General features: G+C 47.4%; 1 protein-coding gene across 1 annotated transcript in view; it reads right to left on the bottom strand.

The window, feature by feature from the left end:
* The window catches only part of PLXNC1 (plexin C1), a 141,906-nt gene that overhangs the window by 93,040 nt on the left and 31,396 nt on the right, over nucleotides 1-17,470 (bottom strand). The window contains exon 4 of the mRNA XM_027107196.1: nucleotides 14,971-15,071. Within this exon, the coding sequence (XP_026962997.1) occupies nucleotides 14,971-15,071 (101 nt within the window). The remainder of the gene's footprint in view (nucleotides 1-14,970; nucleotides 15,072-17,470) is intronic.

Raw genomic sequence — 17,470 nt, 5'->3', positions numbered from 1 at the left:
CAGAGCTTGGGCCTTACAGGAAAATATAGGTTTTATTCCACTTCTCAGCATTTCTCAAAGTGTGTCCTTCGGGTTGTTTTAGGTGTTAGTGTTAAAGGAGGGTCAAGAAATTTGGGAAACACTAAATAAAATTAATGGTCTTCTCTATTGCAGGACTTCTCAGAGCCTTGAATATGCCTGTGCGCTTTGTAACTTTCCAAGACAGAAACGGATGATGCACCATCTTCCAACGTTTTTGTTGAGGGATTAGAAGTTCTAGCCATGCACGTTGGGAAACACTGCCTGATCTCAGTTAATGAGTAATAATCCAAACGGAAGATCAAATTAGAAAACTTCGGGCCTTTTTTTACTCTTTTTTTCTCATCTCTCATACCAGTTGATTGTGACCTATTAATTCCAAGCATTTCTCTATACTATCTCCTGCAGTCCGCCTCACCCATCACTTCTCACCTAGGCTCCTGCAGCAGCCTTCTGATGGGCCTCCCTCCTCCCTGCCTACAGTCAGCCTCCACAACAACATCTAGGTATTCTCAAGGACAGAACTGATCACACCACTTCCTACTTAGGAACCCTCAGTGGCACCCTTTCACTTACACCAAACGCCTCTACCTACATCACTTTCATGACCGGTGGCCTAGAACACACATTTCCACACTCATCTCAGTACCCAATACCATGATCGAGCTCCTGCTTTCCTCTCCAAACTCATCCCCAGGCAATCATGGGTTGATAAGTCTGTCTCTCTAGCCTACAAGCTCCTAAATACATCGGTCGCTAATATCTAGTGCGTGGTGCCTCACAGAGAGCAGTTACTTAATAAACACATGCAGTGAAAACTGCCCAGCTCTTCCTGGCATGTGCAGAATGCCCCAGGGCCTGCAGTACTGGTGAAACGGTGTTCCTAGTTCAATGTCACCTCCTCCACATCTACCCAGCCTCCAGGCAAAGCAGTCGTGCCCTCCTCTGTGTCCCCATGGGCACCTTACAAATGTTACAAAGCACAATGCATTGGTTGCTAATTGCCTGTCTCTCTGACCAGACTATAAGATCCCCAAGGAAAAGGCTAACCTTATTCACCTTGGCACCCCCAGGGCCTAGTGCCATATCTAGTATTCCTTCTACAAATATTGTCTGAGTGCCCACAAGACATCAAACACTGGGCACTGGGGACACATGAATGCCTAAGCCAGTTAAAGCTCCCCTCTTAATGAGCTTATATTCTGTTGAGGCACACAGACAAAAACCAAACAAGCAGACAATAATTTAAATAGTTTCAAACTGAGGTAGGTCTTCTGCAGAAATCAAAAATATAGCAGGAAGGAACTACTTCAGATAGGCTGGTCAAGAAAGATGGCATTTCAGCTCAGATTTCAAAGATGACAACAATCCAGCCACATCAAGAGTAGTGGGAACAGCATTCCAGGCAGAAGGAACAGCATGTGCCAAGACCCTGAGTTCACTGAAAGCTTGGTCTCTGCAAGGAACTGATTAAAGACCAGACTGGCTAGACTTCAGTGAAGGAAGGGGAGAGTAGAGTGGGTCTGCCAGTTACAAGCCAGTGACCTTGGGCAAATCACATGCCCTCACACTTGTGTCTCCGGCTTTCCAACTGTAGAAACGCAGATAATTGTTTCTATCTCATGGAGCTGTTTCAAAAATGTACATCTATTTAACTGAGGCTTCCAATAATGCCTCAGTAAATATTAGTATAATCGTTGTTATTATATTTATTACACAGGCAAGTGAAACAGAATTTAGGTAAAAGGTTTGGATGACATAAGCCAAACACACACACAAAATCATAGAGATGCAAGAGGGATCTGGGCAATAGGGGTAACCAGACTGCCTTCTGCGTTGCTCACGTACACCAGGTCAACAATCAGCCTGCCTTTTCCATGTAAGGAGGCAGACACAGCTCACGGCTTCTTGGAAGTTTCTTTTTTTTAAAAATAAATTTATTTATTTTATTTTTATTTATTTTTGGCTGTGTTGGGTCTTTGTTGCTGCACACAGGCTTTCTCTAGTTGAGGCGAGCGGGGGCTACTCTTCGTTGCAGTGTGCAGTCTCCTCATTGCGGTGGCTTCTCTTGTCGCAGAGCATGGGCTACGTGTGCAGGCTTCAGTAGTTGTGGCTTGCGGGCTCAGTAGTTGTGGCTCGTGGGTTCAGTAGTTGTGGCTCACAGGCTCAGTAGTTGTGGTGCACGGGCTTATTTGCTCTGTGGCATGTGGGATCTTCCCGGACCGGGGCTCGAACCCATGTACCCTACATTGGCAGGCGGATTCTTAACCACTGCGCCACCAGGGAAGCCCCTTGGAAGTTTCTTAATCACAACCCTCCTCCTCCCAAGGGTTCTTGGGGTCTCCCTATGCCTTGAGCACCAGCTATGAGAGCACTTTCCACGGCATATTGAAATTATTTGGTCAGTGCCTGCTTCGCACACTAACCTGTGAGCTTCTCCAAGGCAGAGCCTCATTCATTTTTGTTTCCCCAGGGCCTAGTATCTGGCCTGGTATTCAACAAGCGTTAGCTAAATTGGATTAAGAATTAAATTTTCAAGTGACTAAGTTCTTGTCCGTGTCTCCACGATACCAGCATTAAGTTGTTTCACTGATCTTTGTTCACTGGGCTGGCCAGTTAACTGGAGTGGTGGAAAACCAACCTTTGTCTTGAAACTGGGAGCTATTTAGCACACGTAAAACACATCTGCAGACTGAAACACTCACACAAAAGGGAGCTGTGGCCTTCACCCCATGTGGTTCTTTGGTGGGTGATGAGTGCACTAAAAGTTGGTGATTTAATTTCCAAATGCAAACCCTGAACTGAAGAATTTAAGGGAGGCATTCGTAAAAAACAGGTAGCAAGGAAATAAAGATGGGAAAATGATGTCTCTTGAGTCAGGAAGATCTGGGTTCCAAACTGCTCTCCCACACATTTGTTCTGTAACAGCGAACACATTCCTTAGCCTCTTAGGACCTCAGTTTCCCCACCAGTAAACAGCTGGCAGCGGTAACAACCCCATCTTCCAGAGAGCAATACTGAATCCCACATGGGGCATTTCAGAAATGGTCCATTCTCCATAGAGCGGGATACAAGTGCCCAAATGTTACAAAACATCACAAGAGCAAAAACACAAAAGACTGGCAGGAAGGCTTCCAATGAAGATATGAACATCTGTTTGAATGTGGAGGAGTTGCTGGGAACAGGACAAGTACTAGGTCACCAAGACAAGTGAAAACATTTGAAGAATTTTTAAAAGCCAATCGATACATACTTACAAAATTGCTTGCTGCCTGAGATAAGGTCATTTCAAAACAAAAAATCTATTCCATTAAAACATATATTTACCAAAAGGGGTGTTCCTAACAGTACCTGCTTGAGTCAGGCTACATCAATTAAAGAGATGCGAAGATAAGTAGTTTGGAGGCTGAGGTTGGACCAAAAACAAAACTGGCTTCTGAGTACGGTAAGCGTTCTCCCTGTGCCAGCCACTGTCAGCTGTCCAGGCGCAAAGAGCTGGGCGCCTTCATAGTTTCAACCCCTCTTCACCTTCTGCTTTGAAATACTCCCAGCTCTTCTAACAGCTGGCAAAGATGATGAAGAACCCAGGGGATTCATGTCCACCCAAGACCCGCCCCTCCCAGCGTGAGAAGGCCCCCAAATCCCTTTCAGCATCTTCGGTAACCCAGATGCCCGGGTTTGGCCTCTGCCAGGGTAATTCAGTGATGCCCCCAGGCCCGAATAACATATTCCTCTCTGCTCCCCACTGCTTCCACCCCACAGACAGCTGTCCCACTTGCTTCTACACAATTAGTTGGCACAATGGGGTCCTCACACAAGGAGGTGGGGCCACCCCAAAACCCCATTATTATGATGATCGCTGCCATTAGAGCTGCACTGGACCATAAAGGAGTGTCACTGCACAGACTTCAGGCACGAGGACACATCCCGGATTGGAAGGAAAGGAGGGACAGATGCAGAATTAGAACCATCTTTCACCTCAAACTGTCTTCCCAGCCACTCGGCTAGATGAGGCCGTAGCCTACGAAGGGGGACATCCCCAAAGTGGAGTGTGCTCCTTTGGGTCTTTGCTCAGCTGTCCCCTTCTCCATGAGGCTTTCCAGGATCCTCTGGTTGAAACTAACCTCCCCTGCCTCCAGTCAGCGTGCCCTACCCTCTCCTTGCTTTAATTTTCTTCCTAACAGTGATTGCATCTGACATGCTATTTTCTTCTTTATTTTCACACTGTCCATCCCCCCTCACGTAGTGGGTCGAATAATGTGGTCCCCACAATTCACATCCACCCGGAACCTCAGAATGTGACCTTATTTGGAAACAGGGCCTTTGCAGATGTAACGAGTTAAGGATCTCAAGATGAAATCGTCCTGGATTTAAGGTGTTCAATGACTAGTGTTCTGCCAAGAGAGAGGAGAAGGACATTTAAGGCCACATAAAGATGGAGGCAGAGGTTGGAGATACGCTGCCAGAGGCAAGAAACACCAGGAGCCACCAGGAGCTGGAAGAGGAGAGGAAGGTTTCAGCCCTCGAGCCTTCAGAGGGAAAGTGGCCCTGCTAACAACTTGATTTTGGACTTCCAGCCTCCAGAACTGTGAGAGAATAAATCTGCATTGTTTGAAACCACTGAGTTGGTGACCACTTGCTATGGCCGCTCTAGGAAACTAACACAGCTCACTAGAAGGACCCCCATGAGGGCAAAGATTTGGGGCTGAGCTGTTCACTGCTAGAGAATCCTGGTGCTTAGAACCGTGTCTGACACACACTAGGTACTCAATAAAGATCTGTTAAGTGAATGCATGGATGCTTAAACTTTCAAGCTGGAAGGGTTTCTATAACTCAGGTTGGCCCGGAGTTCCATATTTAAACCAGTCATCCATGGTGGGTCCATTTGGACCAGGCTCTGCCCTCTCCTCCCACCACCATGAGGGATAATGTCTCCTTTGTTTCTCCTCCCTTTCACTATAGTGGTAGGGAAAGGTACTGGCTTGGGAGTTAGAGCTGAGCCTAGATTTGAATCCTGGTTCCACTACGTACACAACCTGTAGTAAGCAGATTAATGGCCCCCAACGATGTCTATGTCCTAATCCCTGGGACTTGTTACCTTACATGGCAAGAAGGACTTCAAAGATGTGATTAAGGATCTCAAAATGGGGAGATTATCTTGGATTATCCGAGTGGGCTCAAAGTAATCACAAGAGGCTGCATGAGAGGAGGCAGGAGGGTCAGAGTCAGCAAAAGAGACGTGATGACGGAGACAGAATTCAGAGCCAGAAAGATCTGAAGAGGCTAGACTGCTGGCTTTGAAGATGCAAGAAGAGGCCACAAGCCAAGGAACATAGGCTGCCTCCAGATACTAGAAAAGACAAGGAAACGGATTCTCCCTACAGCCTCCAGAAGGAACGAAGACCTTTCTACACCTTGGTTTTAGCCCAAGGTGAAACCCACCGCGGACTTCTGACCTCCAGAACTGCAAGATAATAAATGTATGTTGTTTTAGGCCAGCAAGGTTGTGGTGATTTGCTACCGCAGCAGTAGGAAATGAATATAGAAACCTAAGGCTGTTTTCTCTTCTCAAAAGTGGGAATTGTAATAGTACTTTCTTCACAAGGTACCAGGAGGACTAAACGGAACATGCATGGAACATTCAGGGCACAGCATCTGATGTGTGGTAAGCATATTCTCCTCCATGCATGGTGACCCTGCCTCCTGGCTGGGCCTGGACTCAAGGCAGGCTTCCTGGAGAAGGGGCCCTGTAATAGCTTTCTGAAGGATAAGTGGCCACATTCTGATGGATTCCTCTACTGAAAAGCCCTCAGGGGCCTTCTCTGCTACATAGTGCCCGCGTCTCATGATGGCAGACCGAACCAGAGTAACTCAGGTTTCAGAAGAATGTGGCGATGGGTTACCATGCACCAGGCGTTGTCTTGGTCAAGTTTTCAGGCAATAGCAGCTCATAGGCCTTAGGGTGGTTGATTGGCCCTGGGGAGGCTTGAGGAAGGAATGTCTCTTGGGAGAGAGAGGGAAGACAGACCTCAAGACAGGAGAGCAATGCAAGGAACTGGGTTTGTCCATAAGCAAATCATTGAATTCTTTTTGCTTATTACTCTGGGGTATTGAGGATGAATATGTTTAGCAGGCAGATTTTAGTTTTTCTCTCCAGTGTTCAAATCCCCTTCTGCTACCCCAACGCTTTCAGAAAGTCTGTTGTCAGACCAGGTTGAGAAATGACCTCGTTCACAGGGTCACGTGTTGAACAGCCAGCCAGCAGATGAAAACCTAAAAACTGCTACCAGGGGCTGCTTGGAAGTCTTCTAACTGTAAACGTGGAAGCATGCAGAAGGATATGAGTAAATGTTAAATTTATACAAACAAGTGAGGGAAGCGCACAGATACCTTATAATTCGCACACCTGGGGCCTTTGTCCCCGCCCTGAACACATCCTGGGCAGGGTGGGGCATTCTGGGATGGACAATAAAGATGAGTGTGGCCTCTCCTATGTGGCCCGTTTTCTGAAGAGGACCCAGCCCTGGTTCCATTACGTGATTGGGACCGCAAGTGGAGCCCATGGTGGTGGTGGGAGAAGTGGAGAGGTATGTGAAATTTGGAGAAACAGCCGCTAAGTAGATGACTCAGGAAGAGACGTGAGATCAACTCAGTCTTTATAAAATATACTAGAAGACAGTGACCCTAGAGGGGGTAGGAGTGGCAAGTGTGGTACAATTAATGCTTGGGTTAACGCACTTCATGTTCTATATACAATGCCATCAGGATCATCTTTTAAAAACACAAATATTATCGTGCCAGTCCTCTGTTGAAAACCCTTTAATAAGTTCCCAGCACCAACTAATAGAGTCCAAACTCAGAGCCCTTCCCATCGTGGTCCCTCCCATCTACTTCCTTGCTTCCAGAGCCAGCGCTGGGGTAACATGATTCAATTTGCCATCCCCTAAAAGATCTCTTATTGTAGTGACTTCCCTGGTGGTCCAGTGGTTAAGACTCTGTGCTTCCACTACAGGGGGTGCGGGTTCGATCCCTGGTCGGAGAGCTAAGATCCCACAGGTCGCATGGCCAAAACAATAGAATAAAATGATCTCTTTATTGTGCTGGTTCCGCTCCCTGAACTACCTCTCACCGGCTCCTTCCCTCAGCGAACGTCTACTCAGGCCTCAAGACCCATTTTTTTCCTCTTCCCCAGGACCCAATTTTAATGCCACCTCCTCTCTGAAGCCTTTCCCAACCTAGGTTACAACCAACGGCTCCTTCCTCTGGGCTTCCGCCATAGTAGTAGCTAACATGACTTGAGTGCTTGCTATGAACAGGCACTGTGCCTAGGACTTTATGCACATCATCCGGTTTAATTCTCTCAGCAACCCTGCAAGGGAGGCACCATTACTAGCCCTGCTTTACAGAAGAGGAGATCTGGCACAGGGAAGATAAGAAACTTGCAGGTCACAAAGAAGCCTGGATTCAACACCACACACTGGCTCCAGGTCTGCGTTCTTCCTGCTGCCAGTGTGGAAGTCATCCCCCTGCATCACTGGGCACCCCAAACTGGCTAGTTCTCCGACATTCCGGCTCGGTCAATGACACCTCTGTCCCTCTGGTACACAAGGCAGATACCCACACTCTTTGCCCTATCATCTCAACAGCAAAGCCCCTGCACCTATGAGACTCAGCTCCACATCTCTTGGGAGTCCTTCTCCATCTGACTTGGGTACCCATGCTTTGGGCTCCAACCTAGTGCCTCGTACAAGGCCTGGAACACGGTAGGAATCCAGTGTATGTTTGGTATCATTTCTTTACTTTCTTTGTGAGGACTCAGATCGAGGGAGAAAGAATACATCTTCCAGAAAAACGGTGGCCACTTTGATATTGTATTTTTCATTTTATGGCCCTATTTTTAGTGTGTCAGACTCAAGGGGGGATCCAATTAATCCCTAAGTCCTGTCAATTCTATCTTCCAAATAGCTCTTAAGTCCACCTACTTCTTTCCATACCCACTATCCATACCCCAATCTCTTCCTGGTTTACAACCACCTTCTAAGGGACCTGCTGGCTTCCAGCGGTGTCATCTGTAGTCTACCTTGCACCAGAATGCTTGTTCTGAAACACACAAATGATCTAGTCTGTCTTCTGACTGAAACCCTGGGATGGCTTCCCAAAGTCTTTCCAACGAAATTCAAATGCTTTAACGTGGGTTTTAAGGCCCCTCCTCCCCTGCCCCTGCCTACCAGGCCGCCCTCATTAACCAACGCTCTTTAGACCGCACGCTTCCCCTACTGTCCATGAGGCCAGGCGCTCCTCCAGCTTCCAGCCTTGGCACCGTCTGTTCCCTCAGCTTCCCCCGCTTCCTCTTTACCTGGATGATATCTGCTCACACTTCAGGCTCAGCTTAGACATCCCTTCCTCCAGGAAGCCTTCTCTGACCTTAAGTTTAGGTTACTTTTCTTTGATTGATTCATTTTCACTGTACCTGTTGTTGTCTTTGTAACTGAAGTATAACTGACCTATAACACTATGTTAGCTCCAGGCGCATTTGGTTATTTCTATACATTACAAAATAATCACCACGACAAGTCTAGTTACCATCCATTGCCATACAAAGTTATTACCATATTATTGACTATATTCTCCATGCTGTACATTTCATTCCCATGACTAATTTTTTTGTACTGGAAGTTTGTACCTCTTAATTTCCCTCACCAAGTTCACTCATCCCCCTAACCCCTTCCTCCTGGGCCACCACCTGTTTCTGTACCTACGACTCTGTTTCTGTTTTGTTATTTTTGTTCATCTGTTTTGTTTTTTAGATTCCACATATAAGTGAAATCATACAATATTTGTCTTTCTTTGACTTATTTCACTTAGCATAATGCCCTCTAGGTCCATGCATGTTGCTGCAAATGGCAAGATTTCATTTTTTTAACGGCTGAGTAGTATTCCACTGTGCATATATACACCACATCTTCTTTATCCATTCGTCTATCGACGGACACTTAGGCTGCTTCCATATCTTGTCTATTGTGAATACTGCTGCAGTGGACATAGGGATGAATGTATCTTTTTGAACTAGTGTTTCATCTTCTTCAGAAAAATACTTAGAAGTGAAATTGCTGGATCACCTGGTGGTTCTATTTTTAGTTTTTTGAGGAACCTCCAAAGTGTTCTCCATAGCGGCTGCACAAACGTCCATTCCCACCAACAGTGCACTAGGTTCCCTTTTCTCCACGCCCTCGCCAACACTTGCTATTTGGTGGTTAGATGTTTGTTTGTTTTTTTTTTATGTGTCCCCATGGAATCCTCCACGTCCTCTGTGCTAACCCTATTATTCTCTATTTACTTATTAGTAGATTGGTAGCTCCTTAACTTTTTAGGGTAGACCGGATTATTGTTCCCAGTTCTGCAATCTCTCCTGTACTGGAATAACACACCCATACCCTTGGCCACTAGAGCAGGCAGCGTATGTTTCGCTACCCCGCTGATGCTGGGCTTGGCTGTGTGGCTTGCTTGCCAATGGAATATCAGCAAACACGGCATGAGCGGAGGCTCTGAATGTGCTGCAGAGTTTAGCTTGGGCTCTTGTGCTTCTGCTGCCTGCCTTGAGGAGAGTATGTGCAGGATGAGAGACATGTGAAGGAGACCTGAATCAAACCCTCCACCTGCAGCCACTGCTGAAGCTGACCCACGATCAAGAAAAACAAATTTTTGGTCTTCTAAGTCACTAACAATCTGTTTGTTAACACAGTATTACTGGAGCAGAAACCTGACTACCAACACTGTCTCTATCCCTCACTAGACTGCAAGCTCCATGCGGGCAAGAAAGAACAGTATCCCAAGCACACAGTAGGCGCTCAGTAAATATCTGTCGATGGGATGTATGACTGAATGAATGAACGTTGGCCATGGACGTCTCCGTCTCCCTAGCTGGCATGTGAATTCCTTAAGGCCGAGAACGGCATCTGATTTCTCTCAGTATCACCTAGTTATCTCACTTCCCACGTTGGGTTCTTGGGTTCTTGGTAGAGATTCAATAAATGTTTGTTGAAATTAGATAAACTGAATTTTGTGGGCTGACTTGGGAATCAGTCCTTAATTTATGACATTGTTTCTATGGGAAAATGCATTCCGAGTGCCAAACAAACTTGCAAATGAACTTTTGGAACCTCACCCGCTCATTGGTTCCGGATTGCCAGTTTTGTGGAAATCCATAACTAAACACATGTGCTGTGCTTTGCAATATGGGAGAAACTGAGAAGCTGCTTCCAAACCCAAGATATTCAGCCTGCAAAAATTCACTTTCCACCCACACAGACAAATTCAGCATAGGTTGGATTTGAGGTTCCAACAATAAAATACTAGACTTTTTAGAGCTCATTGTTTATCTAATTGCTTTTTGTCTGCTTATACTGGATGCCTATTCTTAACGTCCGATCAAAAGAAAGTTAAGATCATTTTCTTGCACCCCCCCCACCTCAACAAATCCACTTTCTAGACGTGTATGAAATAAAGCCCAACCTTCTCAACAGAGAACGTAAATTATTTTTCTAAATAAATCTGTGACACTTACAATAAACACAGTGGGATGCTCTACAGTTATAAGAAAACAACCCCCTTTAGAATTCCTAATTTTGAATGGTACTAACAGCTTAACATGAGTCACGGATCTGAGGCTTAGTTTTATTTCATCTCAGGTCAGAACCAAGCCAGTTTGAAACCAAGTGATCTGACGTGGCTGGGAAGGGCCATCAGTCCACAAATCCGGAATGTTTTAACATACTTAATGCACACGTCTCGGCCTGCCATTGGTAGAGATTCCCAATCACTCAGTGTACTCCATTCATTTAACATATATTTTTTAAGCACCTACTATGCACCACGTACCATTCTAGATTCTGGGGATACAGTCATGAACAAGACGAGGTTCCCATGCAACTTACATTTTAATAAAGGAAGAGGCAGAGAAAGAAGATCATTTCAAATAGTGATGGGGCCAGGAAGCCTATAAACAGTGACGTCACTGTGACTGAGGTGAGGCTACTTCAGACTGGGTCATTGCAGGGAGACATGTATGCTGGGACCTGATGAGCAAGAAAGAGCCAGCCGTGGAAGCATTTGGGGAAGAATTTTCTAGACTGAGGAAACAGCAGGTGAAAAGTCCCTGAGGCAGGAAAAAGCCTGCCATATTCTTAAGTCAGAAAGAAAGCTCGTGTGGCTGGGGTCGAGTGAACGAAGGAGAGGGTGGCATGAGAGGTCTGAGAATAACCAAGGACCCGATTCTGGGAAGCCCTGTATTCAGGCCCTGGGAGCAAGGGAGTCAGACTGAATTCTGCGACGGAGGCCAGTGGAGGTTTTTAAGCTGGGGAGTAAAATGATCCGGTTTAGATTTTTACAAGACCACTCCTCTTGGGGCGGGGGTGAGGGGACAAGAGCAGAAGCAGCGGAAGCCGTGAGCAGGCTTTTCCAGAAGGCTGGATCCCTTTATCACAGCCCATCATCAATAACAGTCCTGATGTCTTCAACTTCTCCAGTTGTTCCCTTCACCATCTTGCTGGACTTGCTTACCACGCTCTCTCCCCGAGGACCCTGCTTCCCTGCAGCCCACCAAGGGCTGGCTGTTTCCTCTCCCTCATCACAGTGGTCCTCCTTGTCTCTTGCTGCCTCTTCGGGATGAATCTTCTTCCCTTCTTTCCAAGCCTGGCCCCATCCCCTGCACTCCCCAGCTCGGAAGCTCACACCATCGGGCCACCTGCCAGACCCCCCGGCCTCTCCTCGTCAAGAGCATCCATGGCCCACCCCGCCCATGGGCAATTCCTTTCTTTTCTGGACTGTGTGCCTCCTTGGTCTCTCCAACATTGCTCCCATAGTCCTTCTTGGTGACTGGTCCACCGAACACTCTGACCCCTCCTCAGTTCCCTGACCCTCTCTCCAATGATCTTGTCCTTCATCCTATTTCAGCTACACAATCACACCCCAGACCTTGCCAGTACCGATAACTCCGCCCCCACCATGACCTTAATTTCAAGTTCCCCATAGTCTGACCACTACCGCTTCTCCAGTTCCCCAGGTCGAACAAGTTTTTTTTGTTTTTGTTTTTGTTTTTGTTTTTGTTTTGCGGTACACAGGCCTCTCACTGCCGTGGCCTCTCCCGTTGTGGAGCACAGGCTCCAGACGCCCAGGCTCAGCGGCCATGGCTCACGGGCCCAGCCGCTCCACGGCATGTGGGATCTTCCCAGACCGGGGCACAAACCCGCGTCCCCCGCATCGGCAGGCGGACTCTCAACCACTGCGCCACCAGGGAAGCCCTCCAACAAGTTTTAAACCCCAAAACAACCTCCCCTGCACAGAGCTGGCTACCTTTCCACAACTCTCACTCCTCTCGTGTCCTCACGTCCCTCCCTAGAGCTCACTTCTGGCTTGGAGCCCAGGGTCCACTATTGTAAGTACCCAAATCCATATCACTGTCCATCCCTCGTAGGCACCCTCAGCTCTGGGCCCCGCTTTCCCCGCTTGAATGTATTTCCTGGCAAAGCCCCACCTCTGGCTAATCTAACTCTCCACTACCCTACCTCTATGCCCACGGAGCCAAACATGGCTTGTGGAAGCAAACCCATGCTTACTGCTCTCACTTCAAAAGCAAGACCACTAACTTCAAGTGAGCCCTGATGTCGTCTGGCAACTGTTCTCCCTTTCCCGGCTCTGTTCTCTCTTCCACTCTGTCCCATACCTTCTCTCTCTTCTCCCTTCCAACTCCAGGGCTTCCTCCCTCACCTCACCCATCTTACATTACTGAAAATGACGTAAAGCCACATGCAAAGACACTGTGCGTGCTTCCATCACCGACCTGCTCCTGAGCCCATATTCTTCACCTTCCCTCCCATGACCAAGGATGAAGGGTCCCATGCTCCTGGCTGAGGCTGGGTCCCCCGCGGGTACACAAGATCATATTTTCTTTCATCTGCTGAAAGACAACACCCCACAATTCTCCCTTCTCTCTCCTGTATCGTCAGTTTCTCTCTCTCTACTGGAACTTTCCCGACAGCACAGAAACACACTGCTATTTCATGTATCTTAAAGAAAACCCCAAAGCTCTCTGGACTCCACCTTTTCCTCCAACGTCTACTCCATTTTTCTGCTTTCTCAGCGGAGGAAATTTTCTAATTTTCTAATTTTCTCTTACAGCTTTAGCACCACTTCCTGTCCTTGCCACCGTACCAGTCAACGCCTGCTAAGCCCAGTGGCTCAATTCTCTTCCTCTCTTGCCTGACCTCTCTGCACCATCTGGCACAATGGACCACTCCCATCCTCCTTTCCTCCCTGGGCTTCTAGCAGGCCACCTTCTTTAGTCTCTCCACTTCCCCTCTGGTTGTTCTCTCCCCATCTGTTACTTCTTCATCTCCTTGACCCCTAAACACTGTACCGCCTCGATGCTCAGTTTTCCAACTAATCCTCCTCTCAATCTACACTCCCTCCCTCATCTGGTCTGAAGACTTCACGACGTACCATCAGAATACCACTAACCCCCAAGGTCCTATCACCAGCTCGGACATCTCCTATGAACGCCGGACCTGTGTTTGCCAAAAGAGTAGCCACTAGCTGCTACGCGTGGCTATTTAATCACCATCACCACTGTGACCATCACCACCATCTCCACTGCTGTCACTGAATTAACTCCTGCACAGAGCTCTACAAATATAGACAGAGAAGCTACATAAATGGAACAGATCAGAAAGATTATGGCAGACCTGCTTGGTGGGTGTGTGGCGATGCAGTGCTGCTCACGATCGGTTAATTTCTTAAACTCTAGTCTTAGGCAAGCGACAAGAAGAAAACGTTCCCACCCAATTACAATTATTCATGAGAATCTTTCTGGCCTTGCCTCTTTTGTCTGCCGATGATTCTGAAGCAAACAGCCCGGCAAGGAGGCCCAGCAAAAGGAAGGGCAATCATGTGTCTCGCTGCATCTCAGCTTCAGACTTCCTCCATGAACTCTTAATTAATTCCAGCCCCATATTTTTAGTTTGTTTCCCGAACCTCTTGCTTATATTGTATTTTCCCCCTCTCCCTTCATTGCTCTTGCCTTCCTCCCCCAAAGGCTCCCCAATTCTACCCCCAGTCTTCTTCTCTCTCCCTAAATTGCCCCTTGTTTAGCCTTCAGCTTCTCTGCACCTGTTCTACTCTTTCTTATCCTTTTTCACCTTTAAAAACTGAAAGCACCAAACTGACAGACACTGTTATGTGTTTTTTTTTTTCCCCCTGCCTGAGCTGCAGCTCAGGCTCTCTCTTCCTTGCTTCTATAGCAAAAGCCCGAGTACTGGGTTGCCATGGCAACAGCGAATCCAACCAGGCCGGTCCCAGCGACATTGGGAGCTGCCATGGCGAGGAAGCCGCTACAAGTCGCCCTGGGCCTAGATGGGTCGTGAACATCGTAATTCAAGACCAGGCTGGGCAGATTCTGCCCGGAGACTGAGTGCACATCAGGCCTGTGCACAGCTGTACAGCGCACCCAGAGACAACATCATCAATAATCAGGCTTCCACGGAGCCAACCAAACACGTGACATCACGAGGATTCATCTGAAAATTTTCAAACACGCCTATTCTTTCATCTCCCCTGACAGAGAACATTTTGCATCTCTCTCCAGTCTTGGAGAACTCTGTAGAAAGTAAAAGCTACAGTGACAGCTCCAACTTACACCGGTATCCTTCCCCCAACCCCCCTCAACCTCTGCCCTCCACGTTGGGGACCCTCTCAGTGGTTCAGGTCAAATGATTCAGTGGCACCGACACAACTGGGAACATCACTGAGAATTAATTCAGATTACACACTGGTATTTTAGTTGGCGCAGAGATCATCCCCCAGGTCACTGGCACGGATCCTTAAAGTAGGGCAACAAGTGTGCAGCCGCATGACACTGTTTCGAAATCGTGAGTTGGTGAGAAAGAACTCAGGAAATACCTCTGCAGCAAATGGCACCAACCGCAGTGAGGGTCTGTCGCTGCTACACACTCCGAACAGGACTTATGTTTACTGCAGTTCGCGACACGAATTCTCCTCACCTAAAAATAAAGATGACAGCAGTTCAGATGGAATTATGAGCAACACCAGAAAAACTACAACACCTTATCTGATGAAGGGCCACAAAGAGACATTTATCCACTCAGACGCCGAACATCCGTGTAATGACATGGGGCAGCGGTTCTCAAGTCCTAGGGTATGAAGCAGTTTATCAGCGTCTCCTGGGGAGCTTTTGAAAGGGCAGATTCCCAGAACCCCTGCCGCTGAGGCTGTAGCTGAGTAGGTCTGGGGTGGGGCCTAGGAATCTGCCTTTCTAAGAGTTCTCCCAGGTGAGCCTGATCCACAGTCAGGTTTCTGATCTGCCGGTAGTGATTTTCAAGGATCGTGGAATCAGGTCACCTGGTTTTCAGTGACAGTCAATGGCACCTTGAAGATGAGCGTCTGGGGAAAGCAAGAGGCTCTGCCCTGGAGTGTCAGCACGAGGTTGGCACTTGACATGGAAATGAGGACCACCCTCCCACACCCCTCCTAGGGGTGACCCATCACCTCCACTCCTGGCTCCCCGCTCACACTCCCTCCACTGGAGGTGAAAATCAAAGAAACGGGGAGTTTTCCAATCATTCCTGGCCCCTAGAGCTGCCTCTTCCAGTTGTCAGAAAACAGCAGCCCCTGAGGTGGGCGCTGGTGCTGGGCAGACCCACGCCCTGGAGGCCGGCAGAGCCTCCAAACAGGGTTGCGGGGGAGGCAGGGAGGACCTGAGCCTCACATGCTGCATTTTCTGCAGGCAAAATCCCACAGCGTAGTCAGGAAACCTGTGGAATTCATTAAGCCAGGAAGCTGTACCTGCTAGAAAGCATAAGTAACTTCTTAAAACATATAGAGAAATAGAGAGTTCTAGAAGGGGTTTGTGAGAAAAGCAGGGGCTATCCCGAGGAATACCCTTCCATTCCAAGCTGACTTCGTGGAGGATAACCACCGCCCATCATCTCACAGTCCCCGGTGCCGCTGACAGATGTGGCGGGCAGACCACCAGCCTGAGTCAGAATTAACCAGAATGTGGACACTTCCCTGTAGCTCACAGCACATCTTTGTAATTCTGGGGGATTTTCACAAATGTCACGGAATCTCTCCACCCTTGTTTTCTCACCCGTGAAACGGTGATAGTGCTGCTGACTTTGCGGGGTTATTACCAACATTGCCCGGCACATAATAAACGCTCAATAAATGCTGGCTATTGCTACCACATGAGAAAAAGTTTCCACGGTCCAACGAACATGTGAAACCTCACAGGGAAAAAGCAAACGCTTCCTTAGCACAACGCTTCTGAGAGCCTTTGAATGCTCTATTATGATACTCTAGGAGTGGTACAGTAAGTATCATCTGCTCCTGGGACCACTTTTGCTCAGAACATTGAGTGGAAAATGAGTCTCTAGAACATTCTATGAGAACGACTCTACATGTACTTAAACACACAAACAAATAACTATGTGAAAGAAAGGCCACCATAAATACTACATTGGACGTGCTTCTCTAACTGAACACATTTACAGGGCCTATTCCACAGCAATGCATCTATTTCCATACGGTTGTTTTAATGACCAAGTACTCTATGGATGTAGCAGGGCATTTCAGTTTGGCTGTTACTATCTCCCCAAGAGTCTAGGAAGGGACCTTCCTTAGGTTTTGTCTCTCTAGGGCTTATACTGGCTCAACCAGAGAACCAAAGTCTTACTAATAGGATCTCTAGCAGTGAATCTAAGTGAAGACGGTAAGAATAACCCGCTTTGATGCCCAGCGGAAAACTCTTCTCGGGACTTCAGGCTTTGAATGGCCAGACTAGAACTCTTCACCTTCAGAAAGTGAGGACCTATCAACTACTGGTGGTTCTCACTGTGGTTCTCAGCCTACAGTTTTGGGGTCTGGGAAAGGATTTATGAGCTATTTGCAATGTTTCAAAAAGCGGATTGGAAAAACATGCACAGACTAGGCAAGGCTGCAAGTGTCTTTGCTTTGAGCTGGAATTTTATCAGCTCCGTGTGGTAGCACAGTCAGCGCTCTGAGTGGCCGTTTTGAGATGCCCTTGAAAAATAACGCCTGAGAATGGGAATTGTTACTTAATAAGTGCAGTTTGTTGAGTAGACGAAATTCTTTCAAATACGAGAACCCTGGGGAAGAAATATAATAGACAGTGTTTAAATGTTGAAGCAAGCTCGTCAAAAAGGTTCTGTATGGTGAAGAACAAAGGTATATGAGATCCACTGGCCATCTCAATGCGGTCATTTTGAATAACTGGCATTTCAACATGCAAAAGGCAATATAGCCTTTTTAGGAGTGTCAGAAGCGAAAAAGTGCTGCGACGTGGCCAGCACATGGAGATGGATGTCATTGCTCTTCTCCATAGGATGACTGAGAGGAAAAGAATGGAAAATGAGGGTGGGCC

The sequence above is a fragment of the Aethalodelphis obliquidens genome, unplaced genomic scaffold, assembly GCF_003676395.1.
Source record: "Aethalodelphis obliquidens isolate GAN/ISIS:26980383/991018 unplaced genomic scaffold, ASM367639v1 scaffold8, whole genome shotgun sequence".
Lineage (NCBI taxonomy): Eukaryota > Metazoa > Chordata > Mammalia > Artiodactyla > Delphinidae > Aethalodelphis > Aethalodelphis obliquidens.
The sequence above is the reverse complement of the archived record's forward strand: the minus strand, read 5'-3'. Positions and strand labels throughout refer to the sequence as shown.